Genomic DNA, 22,732 nt, shown 5'->3' with positions numbered 1-22,732 from the left:
TTTTCTATGTTGTATAATCCCTCCCCGTCGTGATTGTGAAAGGTCGCTAATAACTAATAAACATTACTAATGCTGTGCTATATTTTCATCCCGGGATAGCTTTGAAGCCGTTGAAAGGGATTACTCTTCAACGTTCAAGGCTCAAGGTTATATTACGATACAGGATTACCTAATATTGGTTAAAATGGGGAAAATGCATGTTTGTTGGGTAAAAAGAAACCAATATTTTGTAAATTGTACGCAGTGTTGCGCTTGAATTTCCCCTTCAAACATGCATTTTACCCAATATGGGGGGGGGGGGGATACCAAGCAAACATGCATGTTCCCTTTTTACCAAATATTCGGTAAATTTTCAATCTCTGTATTTAAACTGCAGTCAAACGGCAAACCCACTCAGACCCCCCCAAAAAAAAAAAACCTTTACACATAACGTAGCGCAACGTGTACATGGTGTATTATTCTCCATGGACACCACCCACAGGTATCCTTGAAGATGTGTAAAAATTGAAAAATGTTGCCAAAATGACCTTTATTTTGTAGTGAAACACTTATCCCTTTTAAATTTACGTCAGTACCCCTGGTAAAAAAAAATTCCCCATAAATAAATTCAATTTTCTTTCAGTGTATCTGATGAATTTTCTTGTCATATTCTTTTCTAAAAAGTGTTTCTGATTCTTCAATTCTATGACTTTCTCTCGTAGGATTTCTGCCTCAACAAAAACTTAATGTTTGTTTTTGCAGTATTCCTCAATTCCATCCTCTTCTTGAAATCTATGTATCACTTTATGTAACATAAGCATATTTACATGTATATCTTTATAATTTCTCTTTTTTTTGTTTTGACAATCTGTTATTTTGCCCACATGCATTTCTCTGCACATATCTTTTTATCGAAATTAAATTAAAATGAATTGAAAAAAATTGATTTTTTTTATATCATTATGATTCAACATCGCAAATTAAACGACTCGGCAGATGGAGAATTGGCATGAAACTATATCTTTGCATATTCATGATAAAATGCAAACATATGTTTCATCAAAACATTCGAAACCGATGAAATCTTACTCCGCGGTTTGTATCCAATTCAATATTTGCAACGCGTTACTTGTGTAAATTCACTCTACTTATTCAACTCGTATTAATTTCGGCCTGGAGTATCCCTTTAAAATTTTCTAAAAGATCCCAAGAAAGCGGCAAAATATCATAATACATCACCATGAACATGAGCAAATTGCAATTGTTTACTTACGTGGTCTTCGTCCTGGAGAAATATTGGCGCCGAAAGTTGAGGAAGCAAATAAAGAAAATTACCGACATTAATCAGAGATAAAGCGAGGCTTAGAATCAAAAGCAAAATAAACAGCGCTGTTCTTTATTTCTTGTTCTAAACTAGAGAATATGATACACAAAAAAGTAGCGAGTTATTAGGATATATACTGTTATTTTTAGAATTAAGATTTTAGCGATTAATTAAAATGAGAAATAGTTAATGACGATATCAGTTACCAAATTTTAAAAAATATATATAATTACAATCGGAAATTTAAGATGAATGAAGAATTATTCAATATTCATTAATGATATCGTTTGACTATAATTACTACACAGTACTAATTATATTAGTAATGGAAAATGATAAAGAATTATATACTTTTATCAAAACAACTGTGAGAAATTTCCTAAAAAAAGTTATTATCATGATTCATTACCAGTAGAAATAATGAAGGCGAAAATTGGTGATATGTAGGGAATATCTCAGGTAAGCGAGTGAAACGCCATGTGTATTGATATGCAAAATGATTATATTATGGTCATGATCACAGGGTAGTAAAAGGTGTCAAATTATATAGGGGTAAAGATATGAAGATATGATTATATATTTGTGAGACCGTTATGACGGAATGATAAAGATAAAATGCACTGTAATTCATGCAATGTACTTAATGTAATAATGCATTGTTATATCCTGCTAGTAAGTACAATTAAAAAAAAACCCGGATAAATTCATTTCATGCTGTGTTTAATAGGGAAGATGCAAATAACCCTTCGTTCATGCTTTTAATCTATTCATGCATAATTATTCATAGACTAGTTTGCCTACATATCAGTAAAGAGGTTCATAACACTATTATATATGATTAACATTCTAAACAAGAGTATTATCAATCACGCTTTGTTTGAATTATAAGAAACGTGCAAACTAAGTCCATGCCTATCCTTATGGGGAGAATCTCGATGTAAAGGAACAAGGTGGTTGCCACCATTTTAAACGAGTCCCAGTCATCCAAAAGGGGCAAACATTTTGAATTGACAGTCATAATATTCATGACGCGAGCAAATGGGGTGGGGTGTATAAAATAGGGTACAACGGAAATTCAAAGTAAAACCATAAAAAAAAATATTAAGCGACTACTTATACTCACGAATACGCAGCATTTCCCAGAGGAAGTGTCAAAACGACTCGCCATTCCCCAAGATCTTTGTAACAATGGTTTTCACTTACTAAATCGTTCTCGTAATTTCACAATTCTGAGCTCATGCAATGTAGGCCAACAAGATGGTAGCTCGGCTAGCGCCGGTTTGCACCCCTTATACCGAGATCTGAAAGTGATTGCTTTATATCAAAGTGGCGACAGGCCTAATCGGAATCATTCCAGAGCTTTGATCAGCCTCTCTTCCATCAATTTGGACCAGATTAAGAAGAATGAGCAGAAATTTCAACCCTGAATACTAGTACAACACCATTTTATTTACGCTTCTAGAGACTCAGCACACAGCCGATTCGAATGTTAAGATTCTTTGTGTTTTGTGAGATCTTTACGACACACTATTTGCCTAAGAAGCGGTCGATTGGGGAGCAACGAACTTTCTTTTATGATGCGTAGAAACTATTTAATTATTAAGACGCTCTGTAAGTATAATCGTGTCAAAGATGTAGGAAAAGGTCATTGTTGTAAAATAATGCTAAAAAGAAGATACAAGTCTTATTTGGGTTACTATGGTAAAGCATTAAACCATATGAGATCTGTGCGCATATCGCTTGTGCTTGATACTTATTTAAATAAATCAGCAAATATCTTTGTAGACGGTCAGCCCTGCAACTTCTTACAGATTCTGCGAACACTAGGATTTGTCCTGTTTGTCGTCGTGATAAATTTAACACAGAAATCGTAATTCGTTAGTAAGATCTTTGTAAGACCTTTGTAAGATCTTTGTAAGATACTAATGCTACACATGATAGAGGCGCGGGTGCACTAAAAGTTCAGTTTCAGATGTCGCATTTTCTTCTCTCTCATGTTCACTTCCTTTCGACAATTAACTTGAAGGACCATTGAACATTAGGTGAGTGCTACGCTTGATAGCTAATCTTCGAACCTAGTGTATGATTACGGCGGGATTACATGTTAAGCATCCTTAGAATGACTGATGAGAACCAATGTTACTAATCACCGATAGTTGCCCTCTTTAACGCGTCCATCAAGAGTTTCGAGTTACCGTGTTTACCGCTCAAAAGAGCTGCTACCGACGGACCTCGCTCAACGCAAAACCAAGTACACTTGCAACGAGAGATTATTCTTAGATTTATCATCTATAATTCATGAACGTACGTTGGCTTGTTTATCGTTTATCTTTTAAATATATTTCACGCTATGTTGAATTTTCCTTGCTTTCTAGTTCCGATTACGATAATTCTAGGGCTTCCACTGTCCTTTAAGTTTATGCATTATGGTCAAGTCATAATGTTAGTGATGTATGTTGTATTTTTTTTCTCAAATAGATATCGATATAAAATCAATCGCAGCTCAATGTTGTCATGGTAACAGTAATAATCATGTTTTATGTACTGTTTATTAGTGCTTGGTCATAAATTCTCTTAGGTCGACTCGAACTTTATAATCGAGAGAGACACTGATACATGTTTTTGTATAACAACTTTAAGGGTAAATACGACGTTATGTGATTATTTCGAAGAGGTATAACATGTTGAATGGGAATTTAATGTGTGTGTTTCATTGCCTATAGGGTGATGTTGGATAGTTTCGTTTCATAGCCATCAAAATGGATTACGTAACTCACCCATTTATAAGGCACCCATTCTGATGACGTCACCGATATATTATCATCAGTAGTGATGTTCTAATGAGAGGGTAAAAGATGGAAGTCATGATCACGTTGACCAATCACAGCTATGGATTATAGTCACGTGACGTGCAATAGCATGCATGGAAAAGAGCAGAGATTCCAAATTCTCGAGGAAATGACCAGATTAGCCGGTTTAAGTGTGGAATATTCACTCTGTTCTAAACAATAAGTTTGCCTGGTAATTGTCACATTTTCCAAACCGGAGAGATGGTTGGAACATGTCTTGAGTAAATATGCAAACAAACGAATATATATCTGAAAAGTTTGCTTGAGCATTACTTTACGATCGAAAGTATTATTCAAAAGCATATAAATTGAATCATGTTCAACGAAAGTGCTTGTATCTCTCTTTCTAATGCAGTTTTCTTTAATCGAATTGGATACCATTCCCTAGAGCAAATGATGACGGGGATATTGATGCTATTTGGCGGTTATTTTTCCAAATATTAAAGATCATTCAGTTTGATAGATACTAATGGAGGCATCTGACATCGCAATAGAATTCTTTTTGCAAGCTTTATTGAAATCGTATACGAAACTAGAATGAGAATAAGGCACGAGGAAAACACATAAGTCTCTATTAAAATGCGCTTTTAGTACAGGCTGGAGTAAAATATTCATAAATGTCATAACGGGTGAATATGTGTGAAGAGCACGTTTCTGTGATTCTTCATTTCTTTTCTTTTTCACAGAAGACATGCTCATCATGACACTAACAGAGACTGTTCATGTTTAATTAATTGCAGGGATTTAGTATGTTTGGAGGCAAGGCTGGTGGAATGAATGAAATTCAAGGGACTTTTGGTTTAAGGTTTCTCTGGTTTTCTCCTGGCCATTTTAACTTCGAATTTGGAATCTCTCTCGAGGACAAGTGCTGGATGAGAAGGATCGAAAAAAAAGATGGTAGAAAAATGATAGGATGTACAAGATGGACTGATTCCCCGAGTGAAAATGAAAAGAAAGAATACAAGAAAGAAAATATGGATTCTTAAGAACAAAGTGGTCATAATATTAATAATGGCATTATGTAAAGAAAAGTACCACGTGCATTATCATTCGTATACTATTGTGGTAAAAAATAAAACTACAAAACTTAAAGCAGGCATTTACTTTCCAGCGTACTAAAACCTTGAATAATAATGATTAGGTTTATGAAATCTATTATTATTTTATCATTAGAATTATTGTTATTCTTGAAAGTGTTATTATTGTTATTCAGGGGCCGCGGAACGGTTTTCAAAGGGGGGCTGACCATGCAAAATATCACAATCATATGGTAATTCTTACGTTTTTGTACATGGTTTTGGAAAAAAGTGTGGGGGCTGAAGCCCCACCCCCCCCCCGCTTCCGCGGCCCCTGTTATTATTATAATTTAAATTATCATTATTATTATATTAGCATTTATCATTATTTTTAACATTTTATTAAGTCAACTCAACTGGATTACTAAAAACAAATATCAATTTTATCGTAAATGAGTCATTTATGATAAACGAACCATTTGATATCATGATGCAATTATTTATGATATCGAGAAAAACGAAATTTAGAGTTTGATTTTAGTATATTGCTTACAAAAATTTATAAAATCAATATGATCAAAAGTTGAATATTAATCTCCCCCTTTTGTCCGTATTAAAGCAATTTGTCAAAATCGACAACTATTAAGACTATTTTATCTAAAATTTCAAATTTACCAATTTCAGTACTGTTAACAAAATAAAGCAGCGTAGTTAACCATTTTAGTACGCGTTAGCAAAATAATCTAGCAATTTCCATAGCTATTGTCTTAGTTACTAATTGTAGTCTCTTCAATTGAAAATTATTAGTATTTTCTAAAGAAAAAAACTATGTGAATTTGCATTTATACGACCAGTATATGCAAATTTAACTTAAAATCCTTTGTTTATCTGCTGCAGAGTTTTGTTATATATGTACTGAAAAACCCTCCTTCAGTTAGAGAGTACACAAACTCTACCTCTTTATTGTGTTCCGACTCGCTCTGCTGCGTTTTATCGGATACCGATTTTGGCGAAGTAGGATCCTTGATTCGTAGTTTCTTTTGAAAGATGGCAAAAGTCACGTGTTCTTTCTTCCCGTTCCTCTCTTCCTCGTGCGTTTCATCTAGGACATCCATTCTCACTTCACTCTGGAAAAATTCCCTTGCTACCGCTCGAACAATGCCTGGATAGATGAAATATTGTTCAATTACTATGGAAGCTTAAAAGTGCCACCGAGATGTTGAGATAATTATCTCGGGAAGTCGACATCTTGATAGCAAAAGATAAGATGACGAGATCCTGGATCTCATCATGTCGACATCTTTTAGAAGAGATGATGAGATGACAAGATCCCGGATCTCATCATGTCAACATCTTTTCGAAGAGATGTTGAGATGGCAAGATCCCGGATCTCATCATGTTGACATCTTTTAGAAGAGATGATGAGATGACAAGATCCTGGATCTCATCATGTTGACATCTTTTGGAAGAGATGATGAGATGACAAGATCCTGGATCTCATCATGTTGACATCTTTTGGTAGAGATGATGAGATGACAAGATCCCGGATCTCATCATGTTGACATCTTGTAGAAGAGATGATGAGATGACAAGATCCTGGATCTCATCATGTTGACATCTTTTGGAAGAGATGATGAGATGACAAGATCCTGGATCTCATCATGTTGACATCTTGTAGAAGAGATGATGAGATGATGAGATGATCTTGTCATCTCAACATCTCTTCTAAAGATGTTGACATGATGAGATCCAGGATCTTGTCATCTCAACATCTCTTCTAAAGATGTTGACATGATGAGATCCAGGATCTTGTCATCTCATCATCTCTTCTACAAGATGTCAACATGATGAGATCCAGGATCTTGTCATCTCATCATCTCTTCTACAAGATGTCAACATGATGAGATCCGGGATCTTGTCATCTCATCATCTCTTCCAAAAGATGTCAACATGATGAGATCCAGGATCTTGTCATCTCATCATCTCTTCCAAAAGATGTCAACATGATGAGATCCAGGATCTTGTCATCTCATCATCTCTTCTAAAAGATGTCAACATGATGAGATCCGGGATCTTGTCATCTCAACATCTCTTCGAAAAGATGTTGACATGATGAGATCCGGGATCTTGTCATCTCATCATCTCTTCTAAAAGATGTCGACATGATGAGATCCAGGATCTCGTCATCTTATCTTTTGCTATCAAGATGTCGACTTCCCGAGATAATTATCTCAACATCTCGGTGGCACTTTTAAGCTTCCATAAATTACTCAAAAACAAGAACGTATTCTTGAATAACCGTTTCATTGTGTAAACGTGCCATGGCGCAAACGTTTCATCGCGTAAACGTATCTGAGTGTAAACGTGTAATCGTGCAAACGTGTATTAGTATCAATCGTAAAAATCAATCGTACGATCAATCGCTAACCTTTGTGTTACGGGACCCTGCTCTACATGCTAGTAAAGGCACACTCTCCCGCTATAAATTTCCGTTTCACCTCTTCCATTCACATTTATTAACATGATCACATCAAACCTCGCGGTCCATTTCAGACGAACTATATATGGGGCTTTGGGGTTGCTATTCGCGCTATGCACCCCTAAACATTTACAAAATTGAAATGTAAACTGAATATTTATATTCTTCCCCTAAGTAACAAAGAACAAAGGAAATGGAAGCTAATGCATTTAATACTAACAAGACTAAGAGGCAGCAGAGCAGTAATTAACATAAGAAAAATAAGCCCTCTGGTTATTGAAGAGACACGTGCCCACTATCCACTAATACCAGTATAATACAAAATGTGAGCAAAATAAAGCATTGTATTTAGTAAGTGACTGTATGATTTCCAATGTCAACCCCCCCAAAAAATAATAATAAATAAAAAATTGGGGGTGGTATACAAATAATTGTATAGAATATTAATTTGTAAAAAAAAGACAAATATGAATATTACAGAATTAGTTCATATTAATATTAACTTGTCACGTGAAAATTATACTGCAATAATCAAAATTGAGCAGTTTCAGGGGGGGGGGGTTGTTATTCGAAGACATGTCATTAGTTCTAGTTTTATCCAGACGGTAATCCGGATAATGATTGAGACTGATATCCCGGACGTCTTATTTCGCTCAAAAAACATGACTATTAATTTCTTAGAATCCGTCTCGTTCTACTTCATTCCGTAACCTTTATCCTTGAAATTCAGACTACATTTCTTGAAATCTTCCCCGAGGGATTTAAATTACGAAAAACAATAGGCGTATCGATGCGTGCACGTAGAGACGCGTGTTTCCAACGGAGTGGGTAATGACCTGCTTTTTAGCAAGTCGAACCGTATGTAATATTGTGCAACACGTCGAACGTTGCGAAACAGCAAACACGTTTTCTTACTCTCATTTTCTCTTCCTCTCCCTCCCTCTACCCGTCTCTATCTACCTCTATCCCTTTCTATCCTACTAGTATTCTATCCTATTTGTCATCTATCTTTACATATACACAGATGCGCGCGCACACACACACTCCTTCTTCACACGCACTCATATCCCTTTTCAAAATCTATCTCTTTGGTTTTTTTTTTCTTTCTCTATATTTTTTCCTCTCCCCCCCCCCTGTTGCACCCACAAATGTAATAACGCCCACAAATGTAATAACACTTTACCCACAAATGTAATAACGCCCACAAATGTAATAACACTTTACCCACAAATGTAATAATTTCACCCACAAATGTAATAATGCACTTTACCCACAAATGTAATAATTTTTGATCGCCCACAAATGTAATAATGACTTTACCCACAAATGTAATAAATTTGAAGGGATTTTTGGCAAATCCGTTCTGAACTAAAATCGTATAGTAATGCGTTCATATAGCACAAAAGTGCAAAGTCTCTTTTCCTGACCCGGTTAATTAACAAATTATACTATAAATCCAAAGTCTTTATTCCAGACCCGGTTGTTTCAAAAATAATAATATGAACCCAAAGTCTTTATTCCAGACCCGGTTGTTTCAAAAATTATAATATAAGTACAAAGTCTTTATTCCAGACCGGGTTGTTTAAGAAATAATCATATGAGCCTAAAGTCTTTATTCCAGACCCGATCGTTTCAAAAATGATAATATAAGTCCAAAGTCGTTTCTCCAGACCCGGTTGTTTAAAAGATTATAATATAAATCCAAAGTCTTTTTCCAGACCCTGTTGTTTCAAAAATTATATTATAAATCCAAAGTCTTTATTCCAGACCCGGTTGTTTAAAAAATAATAATATAAGTCCAAAGTCTTTATTCCAGACCCGATTGTTTCAAAAATGATAATATAAGTCCAAAGTCTTTTCTCCAGACCCCGTTGTTTCAAAAATTATAATATAAATCCAAAGTCTTTTTCCAGACCCGGTTGTTTCAAAAATTAGAATATAAATCCAGTCTTTATTCCAGACCCAGTTGTTTCAAAAATTATAATATAAGTACAAAGTCTTTATTCCAGACCCGGTTGTTTCAAAAATTATAATATAAGTACAAAGTCTTTATTCCAGACCCAGTTGTTTAAGAAATAATCATATGAGCCTAAAGTCCTTATTCCAGACCCGATTGTTTCAAAAATGATAATATAAGTCCAAAGTCTTTTTTCCAGACCCAGTTATTTCAAAAATTATAATATAAGTCCAAACTAAGATACAATAATGATATTCCAGTGGAAAAAAAAAGAAAATCGAGCTTAGCCTTTTCTCCAAACCCTGTTATTAAAAAATTGTAAATAACAATACAACAACAACAAAAACCGTATAAAGACCCCATAATCTTATTAATGCTGGATAACATGGACATATAGCGTAGTCTTTCAGCCAGACCCAGTCATTTGTTTTTCAAAATAAGGCTAAGAGTAAAAATATAAATAACTCCAAATCTAATACCAAGCAATCCTTGAACCTAAGAACATGTTTTTGAAAAGAGGTTTAGAATGTTGTCTTTATTCCAGACCTAATTATTACAAAAATTACGAAAAAATCTAACATAAGACCCTATCATATTCTCTTGGAACAACATGAGTTGTAAAACGTACTCTTTCCTCCAGACCAGGTTATCTAAGAAATGAATTAAAAAAGAAAATCAAATCTAAAACCAGTTTTCAAAAGTTACACCCAGTAAAAAATATGTCTGTACCCCACACCCAGATTCTTTTGTATAATAATACTAAGACCCCTACAAACATTGTAATTATGCATTTGCAAAGAAAACGTCCATTTTCCAGACTTGGTTATTATTTAAAAATAAAATTGTCTAAAACAAATACCCAATAATCTAACTACTGTGGAATAACATGGAGATCGATTGTAGACTTTCCTCCAGACACAATTATTTCAAGAATAAAAAAACACTAAAACCCAACCCCCAACAACGAATCTAAGAACCAACAATCCTCCAAATTAAGACCAAGTACAAAAGCACATGTTTAGAGCGTTGTCTCTATTCCAGACCCAGTCATTTAGAAATTAATTCAAACAATCTTAAAAACATAAGACTTTGTGATATTCTTATTCCTGTTGAATAACATTATTATTATGCTTAGACCTTCGTCTAGACCCAGCTATTTATAAGATAAACAAATATTGAAAAAAAAATCAAAGCTAAGACCAATCTTTAAAATTAAACCCAGTTAAATGCTTGGGTTTAGAGAGTTGTCTTTACCCCACATCCAGTTCTCTTAAAATACAAATTAAGCAAAAGATTAATCTAAAAACTTAGACACCAGCATCTCCCAAACTATAAAACCCTGTGATAAGGCATACCGTAAGCTGGTATTCAACTTGTTTTTGTTTGAGGGAAGTGAAATAAATAAAATTGAATTGAATTGAATACCACAAAAACGTCAAATTAATAAAAAGAGTAAATATTCAGATCTGAATGGTACGCGCCTTAAAAACCCAAAATAACAACAACAACGTTATTCTACATCAATGATATTGTGGCGTCTTGGTTAATATTGTTTGTCTGTTTTTATCGTTTCTAATAATTTCCTATTTTGAAATAACTGCATGGGTCTAGAGCAAAGACTACACCATATTTAAAGACTGGGCGTTGTGGCGTGCGCCTGTAATCCAAGCTGTGGGGAAGTTACAAATTGATGCAGGGGGTCGAGGTTCGAGCCCTGGTCACGTCTTTCGGATGGTGACGTTAAAGGTCGGTCCAAGACGTAAATAATCATATCTGATTGATACACGTCAGACAAAACTCAAACACACACACACACGTTTGCCCCCTGGAAAGATTAAACCTCAAGATGTTGATGGACCTGAATCCACCGACGGGACAGCCTAACTCCGTAACTCTGGTACGGGTGTGGGAGGGGGCCCTTCTTTGTTTGCCTGTCTCTTTTTCAGTCATTTCAAATCAGTTTTTTCCCTATCTTATCACTTCTTGATCACATAAATCCTCTCTATCTCTCTTTACTTACTTAACGGGTCAATATAACCCCAGAAAATATATCTTAGGCCACTGAGATTATTGGAATTGTAACTAATAAAAAGAAATGCTGAATATATTACAAATGGTGCTTGGTACACTGAAAATTTAAAATACCGAAGAACTTGTTAAAACTTTATCCCCTCTTGCTAGAATGATTTTCTTTTATATAATATCTCATAGATCGTCGATCAACAACCTTATCGTTTACGGGAAGTAATCCCCATATTGTGTGCTGATATCTTATTCCTCAGTTTTTTGTTTTATATGTATTTAAAGGTTTTGTGTTTTTTTTTCATAAAAAAAGGAATTAATATACAAGAAATAATAATAATAAACAAGTGGAATGCCTCTGACCGTCTCACCTGCATCACGCGATTCAAAATAGCAGCAGTGCTGACTTTGAAAACTACTATAACTCGCACAAGATGTTAAGTGATACTTGGTTACTCTTATTTCCACGTTTTATGAACTAGACCAATACACTTACAGAGATAGGATGGTAATTCAACAAATACCCCCAATGTGGCCGAAATTCATTGACCTCACATGACCTTTGACCTTGATTATGTGACCTGAAACTTGCACAGGATATTCAGTGATACTTTATTACTCTTATGTCCAAGTTTCAAAAGTCAGATCCATAAACTTTCAAAGTTATGATGGTAATTCAACAGATACCCCCATTTTGGCAAAAGTTCATTGACCTTTGACCTTGGTCATGTGACCTAAAATGCACACAGGATGTTCAAATGATACTTGATTACTCTTATGTCCAAGTTTTATGAACTAGACCAACATACTTTCAAAGTTATGATGGTAATTCACCCCCAAAAAAAATCGGCCAAAGTTCATTGACCCTAAATGACCTTTGACCTTGACCATGTGACCTGAAACTTGCCCAGGATGTTCAGTGATACTTGATTACTATTATGTCCAAGTTTCATGAATCAGATCCAAAACCTTTTTAAGTTTTGATTGTAATTCATCAGATACCCCCAAATCGGCCAAAGTTCATTGACCCTAAATGACCTTTGACCTTGGTTAAACGTAAAACTCATGCAGGATGTTTGGTGATACTTGATTAACCTTTTGTTTAAGTTTAATAAACTAGGTCTATATATTTTCTAAGTTATGATGATATTTTAAAATCTTAACCTCAGGTTAAGATTTTGATGTTGATTCCCCCAACATGGTCTAAGTTCATTGACCCTAAATGACCTTTGACTTTGGTCATGTGACATGAAACTCTGATAGGATGTTAAGTAATACTTGATTAACTTTATGGCCAAGTTTCATGAACTAGGTTCTTATACTTTCTAAGTTATGATGTCATTTCAAAAACTTAACCTTAGGTTAAGATTTGATGTTGACGCCGCCGCCGCCGTCGCCGTCGGAAAAGCAGCGCCTATAGCCTCACTCTGCTATGCAGGTGAGACAAAAAGAAGTAATAAAAATAATACTAAATAAAATTGTTACCCTACTTCTCATACAGTGGTTGGCAAAAATAGTCAATCATGACTTATTGCCAAATAAAAACATGGAATGGAATGGTTATCCCCTCTTGTTAGAATGTTTTTCTTTTATATAATATATCATAGATCGTCAATCAACAACTTTATCGTTTTCGGGAAGTAATCCCCCTATTGTTAACTGATATCTTATTTCTCAATTTTTTATCGTATGTATTTTAATGTTTTGTTATATAGTTTTTTTCATAGAAAAAAGGAAGGAATATACAAGAAATTATTTTTTTTAAAGGACAAGTCCACCCCAACAAAAACTTGATTTGAATAAAAAGAGAAAATTCAACAAGCATAACACTGAAAATTTCATCAAAATCGGATGTAAAATAAGAAAGTTATGGTATTTTAATGTTTCGCTTCATTTCACAAAACAGTTATATGCACATCTCGGTCGGTATGCAAATGAGGAACTGATGACATCACTCACTCACTATTTCTTTTGTATTTTCTTAAATGAAATATGAAATATTTTTATTTTCTCGTCATTGTCATGTGAAATGAAGTTTCATTCCTCCCTGCAACACGTGGAAATCTATTATTTTAACATTTTGTGCTTTAGGCAAGGAGGTCCTAATCATCAAATTCGTAATAATTGAAATAATGTATAATTCAAACAATGAAAACCAAAAGAAATAGTGAGTGAGTGACATCATCGACTCTCTCATTTGGATGTAGCTGGCTCGTTCATATAACTATTTTGTTAAAATAAACAAAACTTTGAAATGTCATAACTTTCTTATTTTACATCCGATTTTGATGAAATTTTCAGCATTGTGCTTGTCTGATTTTTCTCTATTGATTCAAATCAACATTTTTCTGAAGAGGACTTGACCTTTAATGGTTGCAGGGTCTTTGTTTTGTTGTTGTTGTTGTGTTTTTAATGACTTTTATAACTGGGTCTGACAGAAAGACTACGCTACATTTCCATGTTATTCAACATAAATAGGATCGTGGGTCTTTGTTTTTTTATAATTATTATAATTTTTGAAATAAATGGGTCTGGAAAAAAGACTTTGGACTTATATTATAATTTTTTTAATTAACCGGGTGTGGAAAAAAAAAGATTTCGCATTTTTGTGCTATATAAACACATTACTATAAAGTTTCAGCTTTTAGTTACCGGTCTGGAGCAAAAACTATGCTTGATTTTCAATTTACCATTAGCGTCTGGAGAAAAGACTAAGCTCGATTCTCATTTTTATTCCACTGGAATATCATTAATGTATCTCATTTGGGACTAAAATTATAATTTTTCAAATAACCGGGTCTGGAAAAAAGACTTTGGATTTATATCATGATTTTTTAACACCCGGGTCTGGAAAAAAGATTTTGGATTCATATCATGATTTTTGAAACAACAGGGTCTGGAAAAAGACTTTGGACTTGCATTATTATTGTTTAAACAATCGGGTCTGGAATAAAGACTTTTGGCTCATATGATTATTTTTTAAACAACCGGGTCTGGAATAAAGACTTTTGATTTATATTATAATTTTTGAAACAACAGGGTCTGGAAAAAGACTTTGGATTTATTTTATAATTTTTGAAACAACCGGGTCTGGAAAAAAGACTTTGGACTTATATTATCATTTTTGAAACAATTGGGTCTGGAATAAAGACTTTTGGATCATATGATTATTTTTCAAACAACCGGGTCTGGAATAAAGACTTTGGACTTATATTATTATTTCCTAAACAACCGGGTCTGGAATAAAGACTTTTGATTTATATTATAATTTTTGAAACAACAGGGTCTGGAAAAAGACTTTGGATTTATATTATAATTTTTGAAACAACCGGGTCTGGAATAAAGACTTTGGGCTCATATTATTATTTTTGAAACAACCGGGTCTGGAATAAAGACTTTGGATTTATATTATAATTTGTTAATTGACCGGGTCAGGAAAAGAGACTTTGCACTTTTGTGCTAAATGAACGCATTACTATACGATTTTAGTTCAGAACGGATTTGCCAAAAATCCCTTCAAATTTATTACATTTGTGGGTAAAGTCATTATTACATTTGTGGGCGATCAAAAATTATTACATTTGTGGGTAAAGTGCATTATTACATTTGTGGGTGAAATTATTACATTTGTGGGTAAAGTGTTATTACATTTGTGGGCGTTATTACATTTGTGGGTAAAGTGTTATTACATTTTCATGGCAAACTTATTTGTTTTTGTCTTTTTATATATTAAGTTTTACAATTCTTCGTGTAATTTTAGTGGTCTGGACTTAATTGATGTAGTTTGTATAGATTTCTATAGGTGTTTTTCATATATGTACATTGTTGTCAATTACTGATGTAAGGACCCCATTGGAAATAAGCCACCTCGGCTTTCATGGGCAATCCTGTCAAGGTATACACTACTGTTCATATTTTCATGTACTTGTTCACAGTTACCTGACAAATAAAATCAATCAATCAATTTGTGGGCGTTATTACATTTGTGGGCGATTATTACATTTGTGGGTGTAACACCCCCCCCCCCCTCTACTCCTCCCCAAATTCCATATTGAAGTTTTGACTGACCTTCATCAATGCCATGGTATAATACACTTATAATCAGAGCAAGATATGAAACTACTGCAACCCAATATTTTGATCCAACTCCAGCAATCTTCTTTTTCTTAACGTGTTTGATGGTCAGTGACCGGTTGCTTCAGGGAGAAGTATTGTGTAACATTTTTTATTAAAGAATGGACCACGGTTTATCATTCCTTGTTGGGCAACAGTTGATCCAATGACTTGGCAGGATGCAGCAATTGAAATGTGTAATATTACACGGAGTGGACGAAGGGCAAATTTCCTGAACACCATTTGATCTGATCGCAGTGTATATGCTAAAACGAAGAACTGTGATGTAACATATTTGTTTACTCTTAGTTTCCTGATACACGTCCGAAATATACTCCCCTTTATATCACAATCTCTCTTGATTTCTCTCTCATTTTTTCACCATTTCGCTGATTTCTTTTTATATTCCCGCTTATTTTTGTTTTATTTTTATACATTGGTAACAATGATTCTTGTAGCATTTTCATTTATCTTGATGAAAGAGCACTGTTGATCAAATGCCCTGCTCAAGGGCACAGGTGCCATGGCTTGGGATCGAACCCCGGACTTTCATGCATCCAGTCAGACACCCCTTCATATTAATCAGTTTTTTCCCCCTCTCTCCACACTTACTCATACCTTTACTGGCACGCACACATATCCACCCACACCGCCACACACGCATATACAATTTTTCTTTGTTCATACTCTGTCCCTCTTAGTCTCTTCCCACTTCTTCTCCACCTCTCTCTCCCTCTCTCCCTCTTCGTTGATGTATAACAATGTACTATTGTTATCAGGGTAAGATATGAAACTAGTACTGTAACACACATATTTGTGGGTGTACAAACACCCATCCCCATTGATTATTTCCGATATTTATGTCTTACGTATTACTGCCTACTCGTTATTTCCTTCTCCTTGCATAACGCCTGTGTCTCTCAACATCTGCATCGTCGTCATCAGCGCAGTCATCACTACCACCACCATCATCATCACCATCCCCATTTTCATCCACTACCACCACCATCATCATCGTCATTATCGTCGTCATCATCAACACCATCACCACCATCATCATCACCATCGCTACCACCACCGTCGCTAAACTTAAATTTGGCATCCTTACCAACTACTATGGGGTGCAATCCTTTCCGATGTGAGTAGTAATGCAGGATGAGGGCGCCGTCCGATTGCCTCCTCTCGCACCGGAAGGAGGGGGCCTCCATCTTCTTGTAGGAGAAGCTGAGGTACGAGTGGAGGGCATCCAGGTTCTCCAAGAAGCTCTTGAGGTTTGACCCAAGAACCCTCAGCATCTCATCGTATCCGGATCGCTGGCAGAATGTGAAGAAGAACTCCCCAAACAACTCTAGGATCACCGGGATTGGTTGACCTGGTCAAAGGTCAAATAGAAATTATATTTATTCACTTAATTAACATCCGCTGTATATTTCGAATGTCCATAAATACTAATTATTTGTTTTGGCACACTGTCGACACCCGGAGGATTTCCAAGTTGAATGTAAGTCAAGATGAGAACTTTATGTATCTACGGCCTTCAGAACAGTTTGGTTATATACATATTTGCAAATTTTCTTCTCTTTCCTAACAGATGAATAAACACAGTACATACTGAATGAAGAAACAAAGTAATATGCCATCATCAGAAACTACACTGCAACCAGAACAAAAAAAAAGAAATGAAGAATCTTTTGACATAGAGTATATCATCCGTTTCATAGATATTTTCATATTTTTAATTATTTCATGAAATTTGTGAATTACACAATGCGTGCCTTTATAGTAGTAGTAGTAGCAGCAGTAGTAGTAGTAGTAGTAGAGGTAGTAGTTGAAGTAGTAGTAGTAGTAGTAGTAGTAGTAGTAGAAGAAGTATTACATGTAGGGTCAGCGGCAGTAGTAGTAGTAGCAGCAGTATAGTAATAGAAGTAGTAGTAGTAGTAGTAGTTGTAGTAGTAGTAGTAGAAGTAGTTGTAGTAGTAATAGTAGTAGTAGTAGGAAGAGGAAAAGGAGAGGATGTTAATAAAAGTTCATATTATCTAATTGCGCTGTTAAAGGTGGCTTTAAATATACTTTATAAATAGGTACATGGTTACGTGGAAATAAAACTTTTAAAAGAAATTATTAGTGGTTACACTGACAAGGGAAAACCGGGTGACGCGATTCTATAAACACTGCAAAAAGAATATCACAACTTGAAAAGGGAAAATAGGAATAGGAAAATTGGTTCGGTCGATAATGGGTGACAAAACTAGGTCTCGAAAAACAATTCAAACGTGTCTATGGTCAATGAATAAGAATTGAATAAAAGAAACATGGAAATGTTAGACAAGATAAGCAAATGCGCAGATTGTATAAAAACCAGAGGATTGAAATTTTTCACGGCTATCAGATCAATCGATGATTATAATTGTTCCTTTCCTGGTTAAAAAATACATCATTTTTTAAAAGTGAAATTGTAATTTGTATATATTGATTCAGAATCATTAACGAAAGGCATGGCAGTGTTAAAAGGCAGGTGTTTTCGGAATAGACACGAATCTGCTTAATGTGATTAACTATTGATTTTAGAGATTGTACAACGCCCTTGCATTGTGACAAAAGAAGAAAAACAATGTCACAGAACAGCTGGAAACAAATGATTGTATTAATTGCGTGGTCTTGGTATTGTTAAAATGATGAGGTCAAAAGCCATGCAGGTGATTTTATCCTTTGTTTAGATTCGATTAGCATAATTAGATTGACATGAATTCTCCAGGGCTTTTGGCGAGGCTTTTAGATGAAGGTTACGTTTTCGATTTGTTTTTGTTCGATCAATGTGATAGAAGCAATATAAGTTATTTTAAATTTACTCATTGTAAACAATTCGATAAAGACGTGTTGCGAAAAACCGGTTGTTAAACATGGAGTTAGCTATTGTTTTGGAGTGAGAGATCTCGAACGCAAGTTTTCATATGAGTATTAAAAAAAGAATGATTGTTTACTTTATTCAGCTCAATTCTGAAAACAACTGAAAACAAGAGTTATAACATAACGACATCCAATTGTCATCATAAATGTAACACATGGTCAACAATACACATGGAACACGTGGGTGACACTTTCTTACACAGAAATCCACTAGATTTTAACATGATAAAAATGTAGGGCCTACAATACTTCTACTTGCATCAGACAAACTCCTATAATTATTCAATATCTTAGGGTATATCTTTAAAAGTTTGAAATTCAGTGTCAAACTAAAGACGCTTGCAAACTATACAATAAGAATCAACGTGGCCATTCACATGATTTGTGTTCCTTTTTTCCTTCCACATTGTAGAGTCAAATTCACTCCCCTTAAATTCCACAGTGACACTAATGAAGCCAGCTCCATGATCCCATATCATTACGGTCACTAATTCAGTGATCGTACGCTTGATTTTCACAATTGATTGTACATGTAGTTAATGCATCGTTAAAACAATGTACGATGATTGATAATCTTTGGACTACGTGGCCCAGATGGACTGCGCTATCTTGAACGGGATATGATCGGTCGGATGCGAGTTCTGAACCCCATCTTACAAAGATTACGATTGATCCAATTAACCACAACTATTATGAAAGATCCAACAATGTCATAATTTTTTTCCTACAGGAAATTTGCACAATGTCATTTATTAAACATAAAAGCACTTTGAATATTCAAGAAAACGATGAATACCGATGAATATACATCATATCTAGAAAATATTTTGAACATTCATGCATTTTTTATGTCGACGTTGCTGGCTTTCCATGGTTGTGGTTGATTGGATCAATCGTAACTCTTTGTAAGACGGGAACCAGGCATAAATTATTCGGAGTGGAAAAAGAGTGACAATCCACTCTTCCTCGGTGCGTATTATATCTCACCTGCAACATCACTAGCTGCTTTGACTAGTTTTAACGTAATCCCATCTGTATAGGTTGTGTGAGAAATGAAGCTGTCATCTACTCCAGCCAGTGTCCTGTAATGAGAACAAATTGTTTTAAAGAAATTTCTGACTTGAATACCGTAGTCCAAATCTTAAAGAAGAATCAAACCTAACTAAAATGTTATTGTTACAGGAAAACACAATTCAGACAAGTGTAGATATGACTAAATATGAACAGCATTGGATGAACAATAAGAAATGATTATGACTCAGTTTTTTTAAAGTTGTTAAAAAAACACTCTACCCATGAATACTTCAAATTGGCTGTATCGGTGGTGTCATAGTGACGTTAAGCAAGGATCATCGCTGGCGGGCTGATAAAATCTCAAAATTAAAAAGAAATGAGGTCAGCTCAAAATATTAAAAATATGCTGTGTTTTATTTAATTATAGCAATGGTGTCTGTCTCATATTATTGTTCGAAAACATTCTCGTGATAACTATGAAGAACTCTTTCGAGGCAAAAGAAGGTTGTTACCCATGTTTTTTATTCGAACATCTAGCTTATTCTGAGCTGTCATGAAAAAAAACATACATTTTTAGATACGAAGTTCCCCCCCCCCACCTGCTTTATACTTCCACTCCGATGCACGAAATGGCTAATGTTTTTTTTTTTCAAAAAGTTTCAGTACTTCAAATTATCTTTTTCTTTCATTAGGACATAAAATAATGTGTTACCTTGGTTATATTTTGATTACTGCCCCAGGGGATTAGGTACTTCGGGGAGAACACAAATCCATGATAATTAAGTACATAGCCTATAGGAACGTTGTTCCTACCACTTGACATAATTTACTACCCCAGTTGCCAATTTGAAAGTTCCAAAGTCTTAAGGATATACACTTTGAAATAGCCATAACTTTCTTATCGCTTATCAGATTTCCTTGAAACTCTCGCCATTCCTTTTTACTTATTTTTCTCCTCTCTCACTAAACAAAACAACGAAATTGGATGCCCCGTTAACATTAACTTTAAGACTCCATCATGGCTAATGGGGAAGAGTATTTACTGCGACCAAATCATATTCCATTATGTCATAAGAGATTGATATTTTTATTCTAAAGTACAGTCCTGGATGCTGACTCCAAATATTACATGGGAAACATTATTCAAGGAGTTGGAATGTCATGGCAGAGCCAGCATACACGTAACACCGTTTAGAATGTCATGTTGCTTTTGTTTCACGTTAATTCAGCCATTGGCGTCAAGAGCATGCCGCCATTGCCTGAGATTAAGACATTTTTGGGGCTTGATAATATGGGCACATTCGCGAAAGATACGAGCTGAAAAAGAGAGGAACCCTTTCGCCCAATAACAGAAAAGAGCATGTCATTCTTGGGTTACACAACAATCCGGCTCTCTTTCAATCACCGATAGAAATAGCTGTAGACAGCCCAGAAACATATATCCGCGGAAAGAGGAGTGAAAATTGAGAGAATAAGTCCAGAGGGATTTGCAATACTCCCATGATATCTGAAATTGAGAGGCTGCTCGGGACCCGAGTTCAAACTAAACCCGAACGGTGCTATTTCTTGATAAACGGATAGAGATTTCGTAAGAAGGACCTTCGAAGCATCTTCTCTTTTTATGCTTCAAATTAAAAAAAAAGAAACTCATAAAACATGCGCCGAAGATAAATATGCAGCGCAACGGAACCAATGCACACTGGCGTTGGTGGCTAAAGCCTCATGATCTGTCATGCAAATCCCATTTTATGAATACTTGGGTGTCACATTGAACATGGAATACTAATTGAATTGTACGTCAGATCAATTAAGAAGGCGAATTGACATGAATAACTTGGTGGGTTGCTAAGAAACATTGACATTAAAAGCACTACAAATATGAAAATAGTATCACAATACTATAACTATCATAGTGGCATATTCATAAATGACTCTGTCGTCCGTGTCTTCTAATACATGGTGACACTGGAATTGAATAAATTCCATTGTGTTAAGCTCACAAGTTTTAAAATAACAGCTTCACAAAAGGAAATATAAAATTTGCATCTTAAAATAAAGAAGCCCGAAATAGGATTACAAGGACAAGAAAAATAGTGGCAGTGATGAAAGAGGGGAAATGGTTTCTGACAAACAGAACATGCAGAAGAAGCCTAGCAGACAATTTTACAAAGTATATCCCAGACAAACAGAAAGAAGTCTGAAAGATCCTGTTGCCCTGACGTCTTGAAGCTAGAATTGCATTTTTTTCTCTTATTAATTTTCTTCTCTTACTATATATTTCAACAATCGGAGCGCGAAGCGCAAGCAATTTTTTTTTTACATTCCGACGTAAAAAAAATGGTGATAAAGATTAAGTATTGAGTAGATTAGTTGATCAATTTTTTTTTCTATTTGTCACAAAATAGAAATTTGACATTACTGCACCCACTTGACAGAAATATGAGAAAACAAAAACCGTTATTTTTTTCGCCACGAGGTCTATTTTTTTAATATCTCTTTCGAGGTACAATGAAAACTTTCGAACATAGAAATGGATATCAGCAACCCCATGGTTATTCGAAAAAGATCATGTACGATTTGTAAAAAGAATATATATATATATATATATATACATGTATATATATATATATATATATATATATATATATATATATATATATATATATATATATATATATATATATATATATATATACATATATCCGACGTCACTATTTCATTTCGCATTAAATTGACAAAATATCAAATAGGAAATCAGACATTTTCGAACACTAAATAGTGTTTACTGAAGAGCAAAATCATCAAACTTAAATTTCATACGCAATAAGTATTAACAATTTAAAAGGAAAATAGATATTCTCACTTTAAACCGTGTTATACAACTCCCAAAACCGAATACTTAAAATTTTCTTCATTCGGCAGTTCTAGACACTAAAGACTTGGCTCTAATTCATTTCCCCCATTTACCCAAATCGATAATTTAGAGAGAAATTATGGTGTTCTAGCTTATCATCCTTCCGACTGCACGTCCGTTGCCAAATTCTTTTGCGTTACGGTGACGGAAGCGCTGCT

General features: G+C 34.7%; 1 protein-coding gene across 2 annotated transcripts in view; it reads right to left on the bottom strand.

Annotated features, from left to right (window-relative positions):
- The window catches only part of LOC121429601 (guanylate cyclase soluble subunit beta-2-like), a 67,453-nt gene that overhangs the window by 16,031 nt on the left and 28,690 nt on the right, over positions 1 to 22,732 (bottom strand). Inside the window, exons 3-7 of one of the 2 annotated variants that reach the window (XM_041626711.1) lie at positions 19,634 to 19,728; positions 16,848 to 17,111; positions 6,125 to 6,330; positions 4,081 to 4,140; positions 1,253 to 1,264 (exon numbers count right to left, since the gene is read on the bottom strand). In XM_041626711.1, coding sequence (XP_041482645.1) covers positions 1,253 to 1,264; positions 4,081 to 4,140; positions 6,125 to 6,330; positions 16,848 to 17,111; positions 19,634 to 19,728 — 637 coding nt within the window. The remainder of the gene's footprint in view (positions 1 to 1,252; positions 1,265 to 4,080; positions 4,141 to 6,124; positions 6,331 to 16,847; positions 17,112 to 19,633; positions 19,729 to 22,732) is intronic. The other variant, XM_041626713.1, reaches the window with a different exon arrangement.

The sequence above is a fragment of the Lytechinus variegatus genome, chromosome 16, assembly GCF_018143015.1.
Source record: "Lytechinus variegatus isolate NC3 chromosome 16, Lvar_3.0, whole genome shotgun sequence".
Lineage (NCBI taxonomy): Eukaryota > Metazoa > Echinodermata > Echinoidea > Temnopleuroida > Toxopneustidae > Lytechinus > Lytechinus variegatus.
The sequence above is the reverse complement of the archived record's forward strand: the minus strand, read 5'-3'. Positions and strand labels throughout refer to the sequence as shown.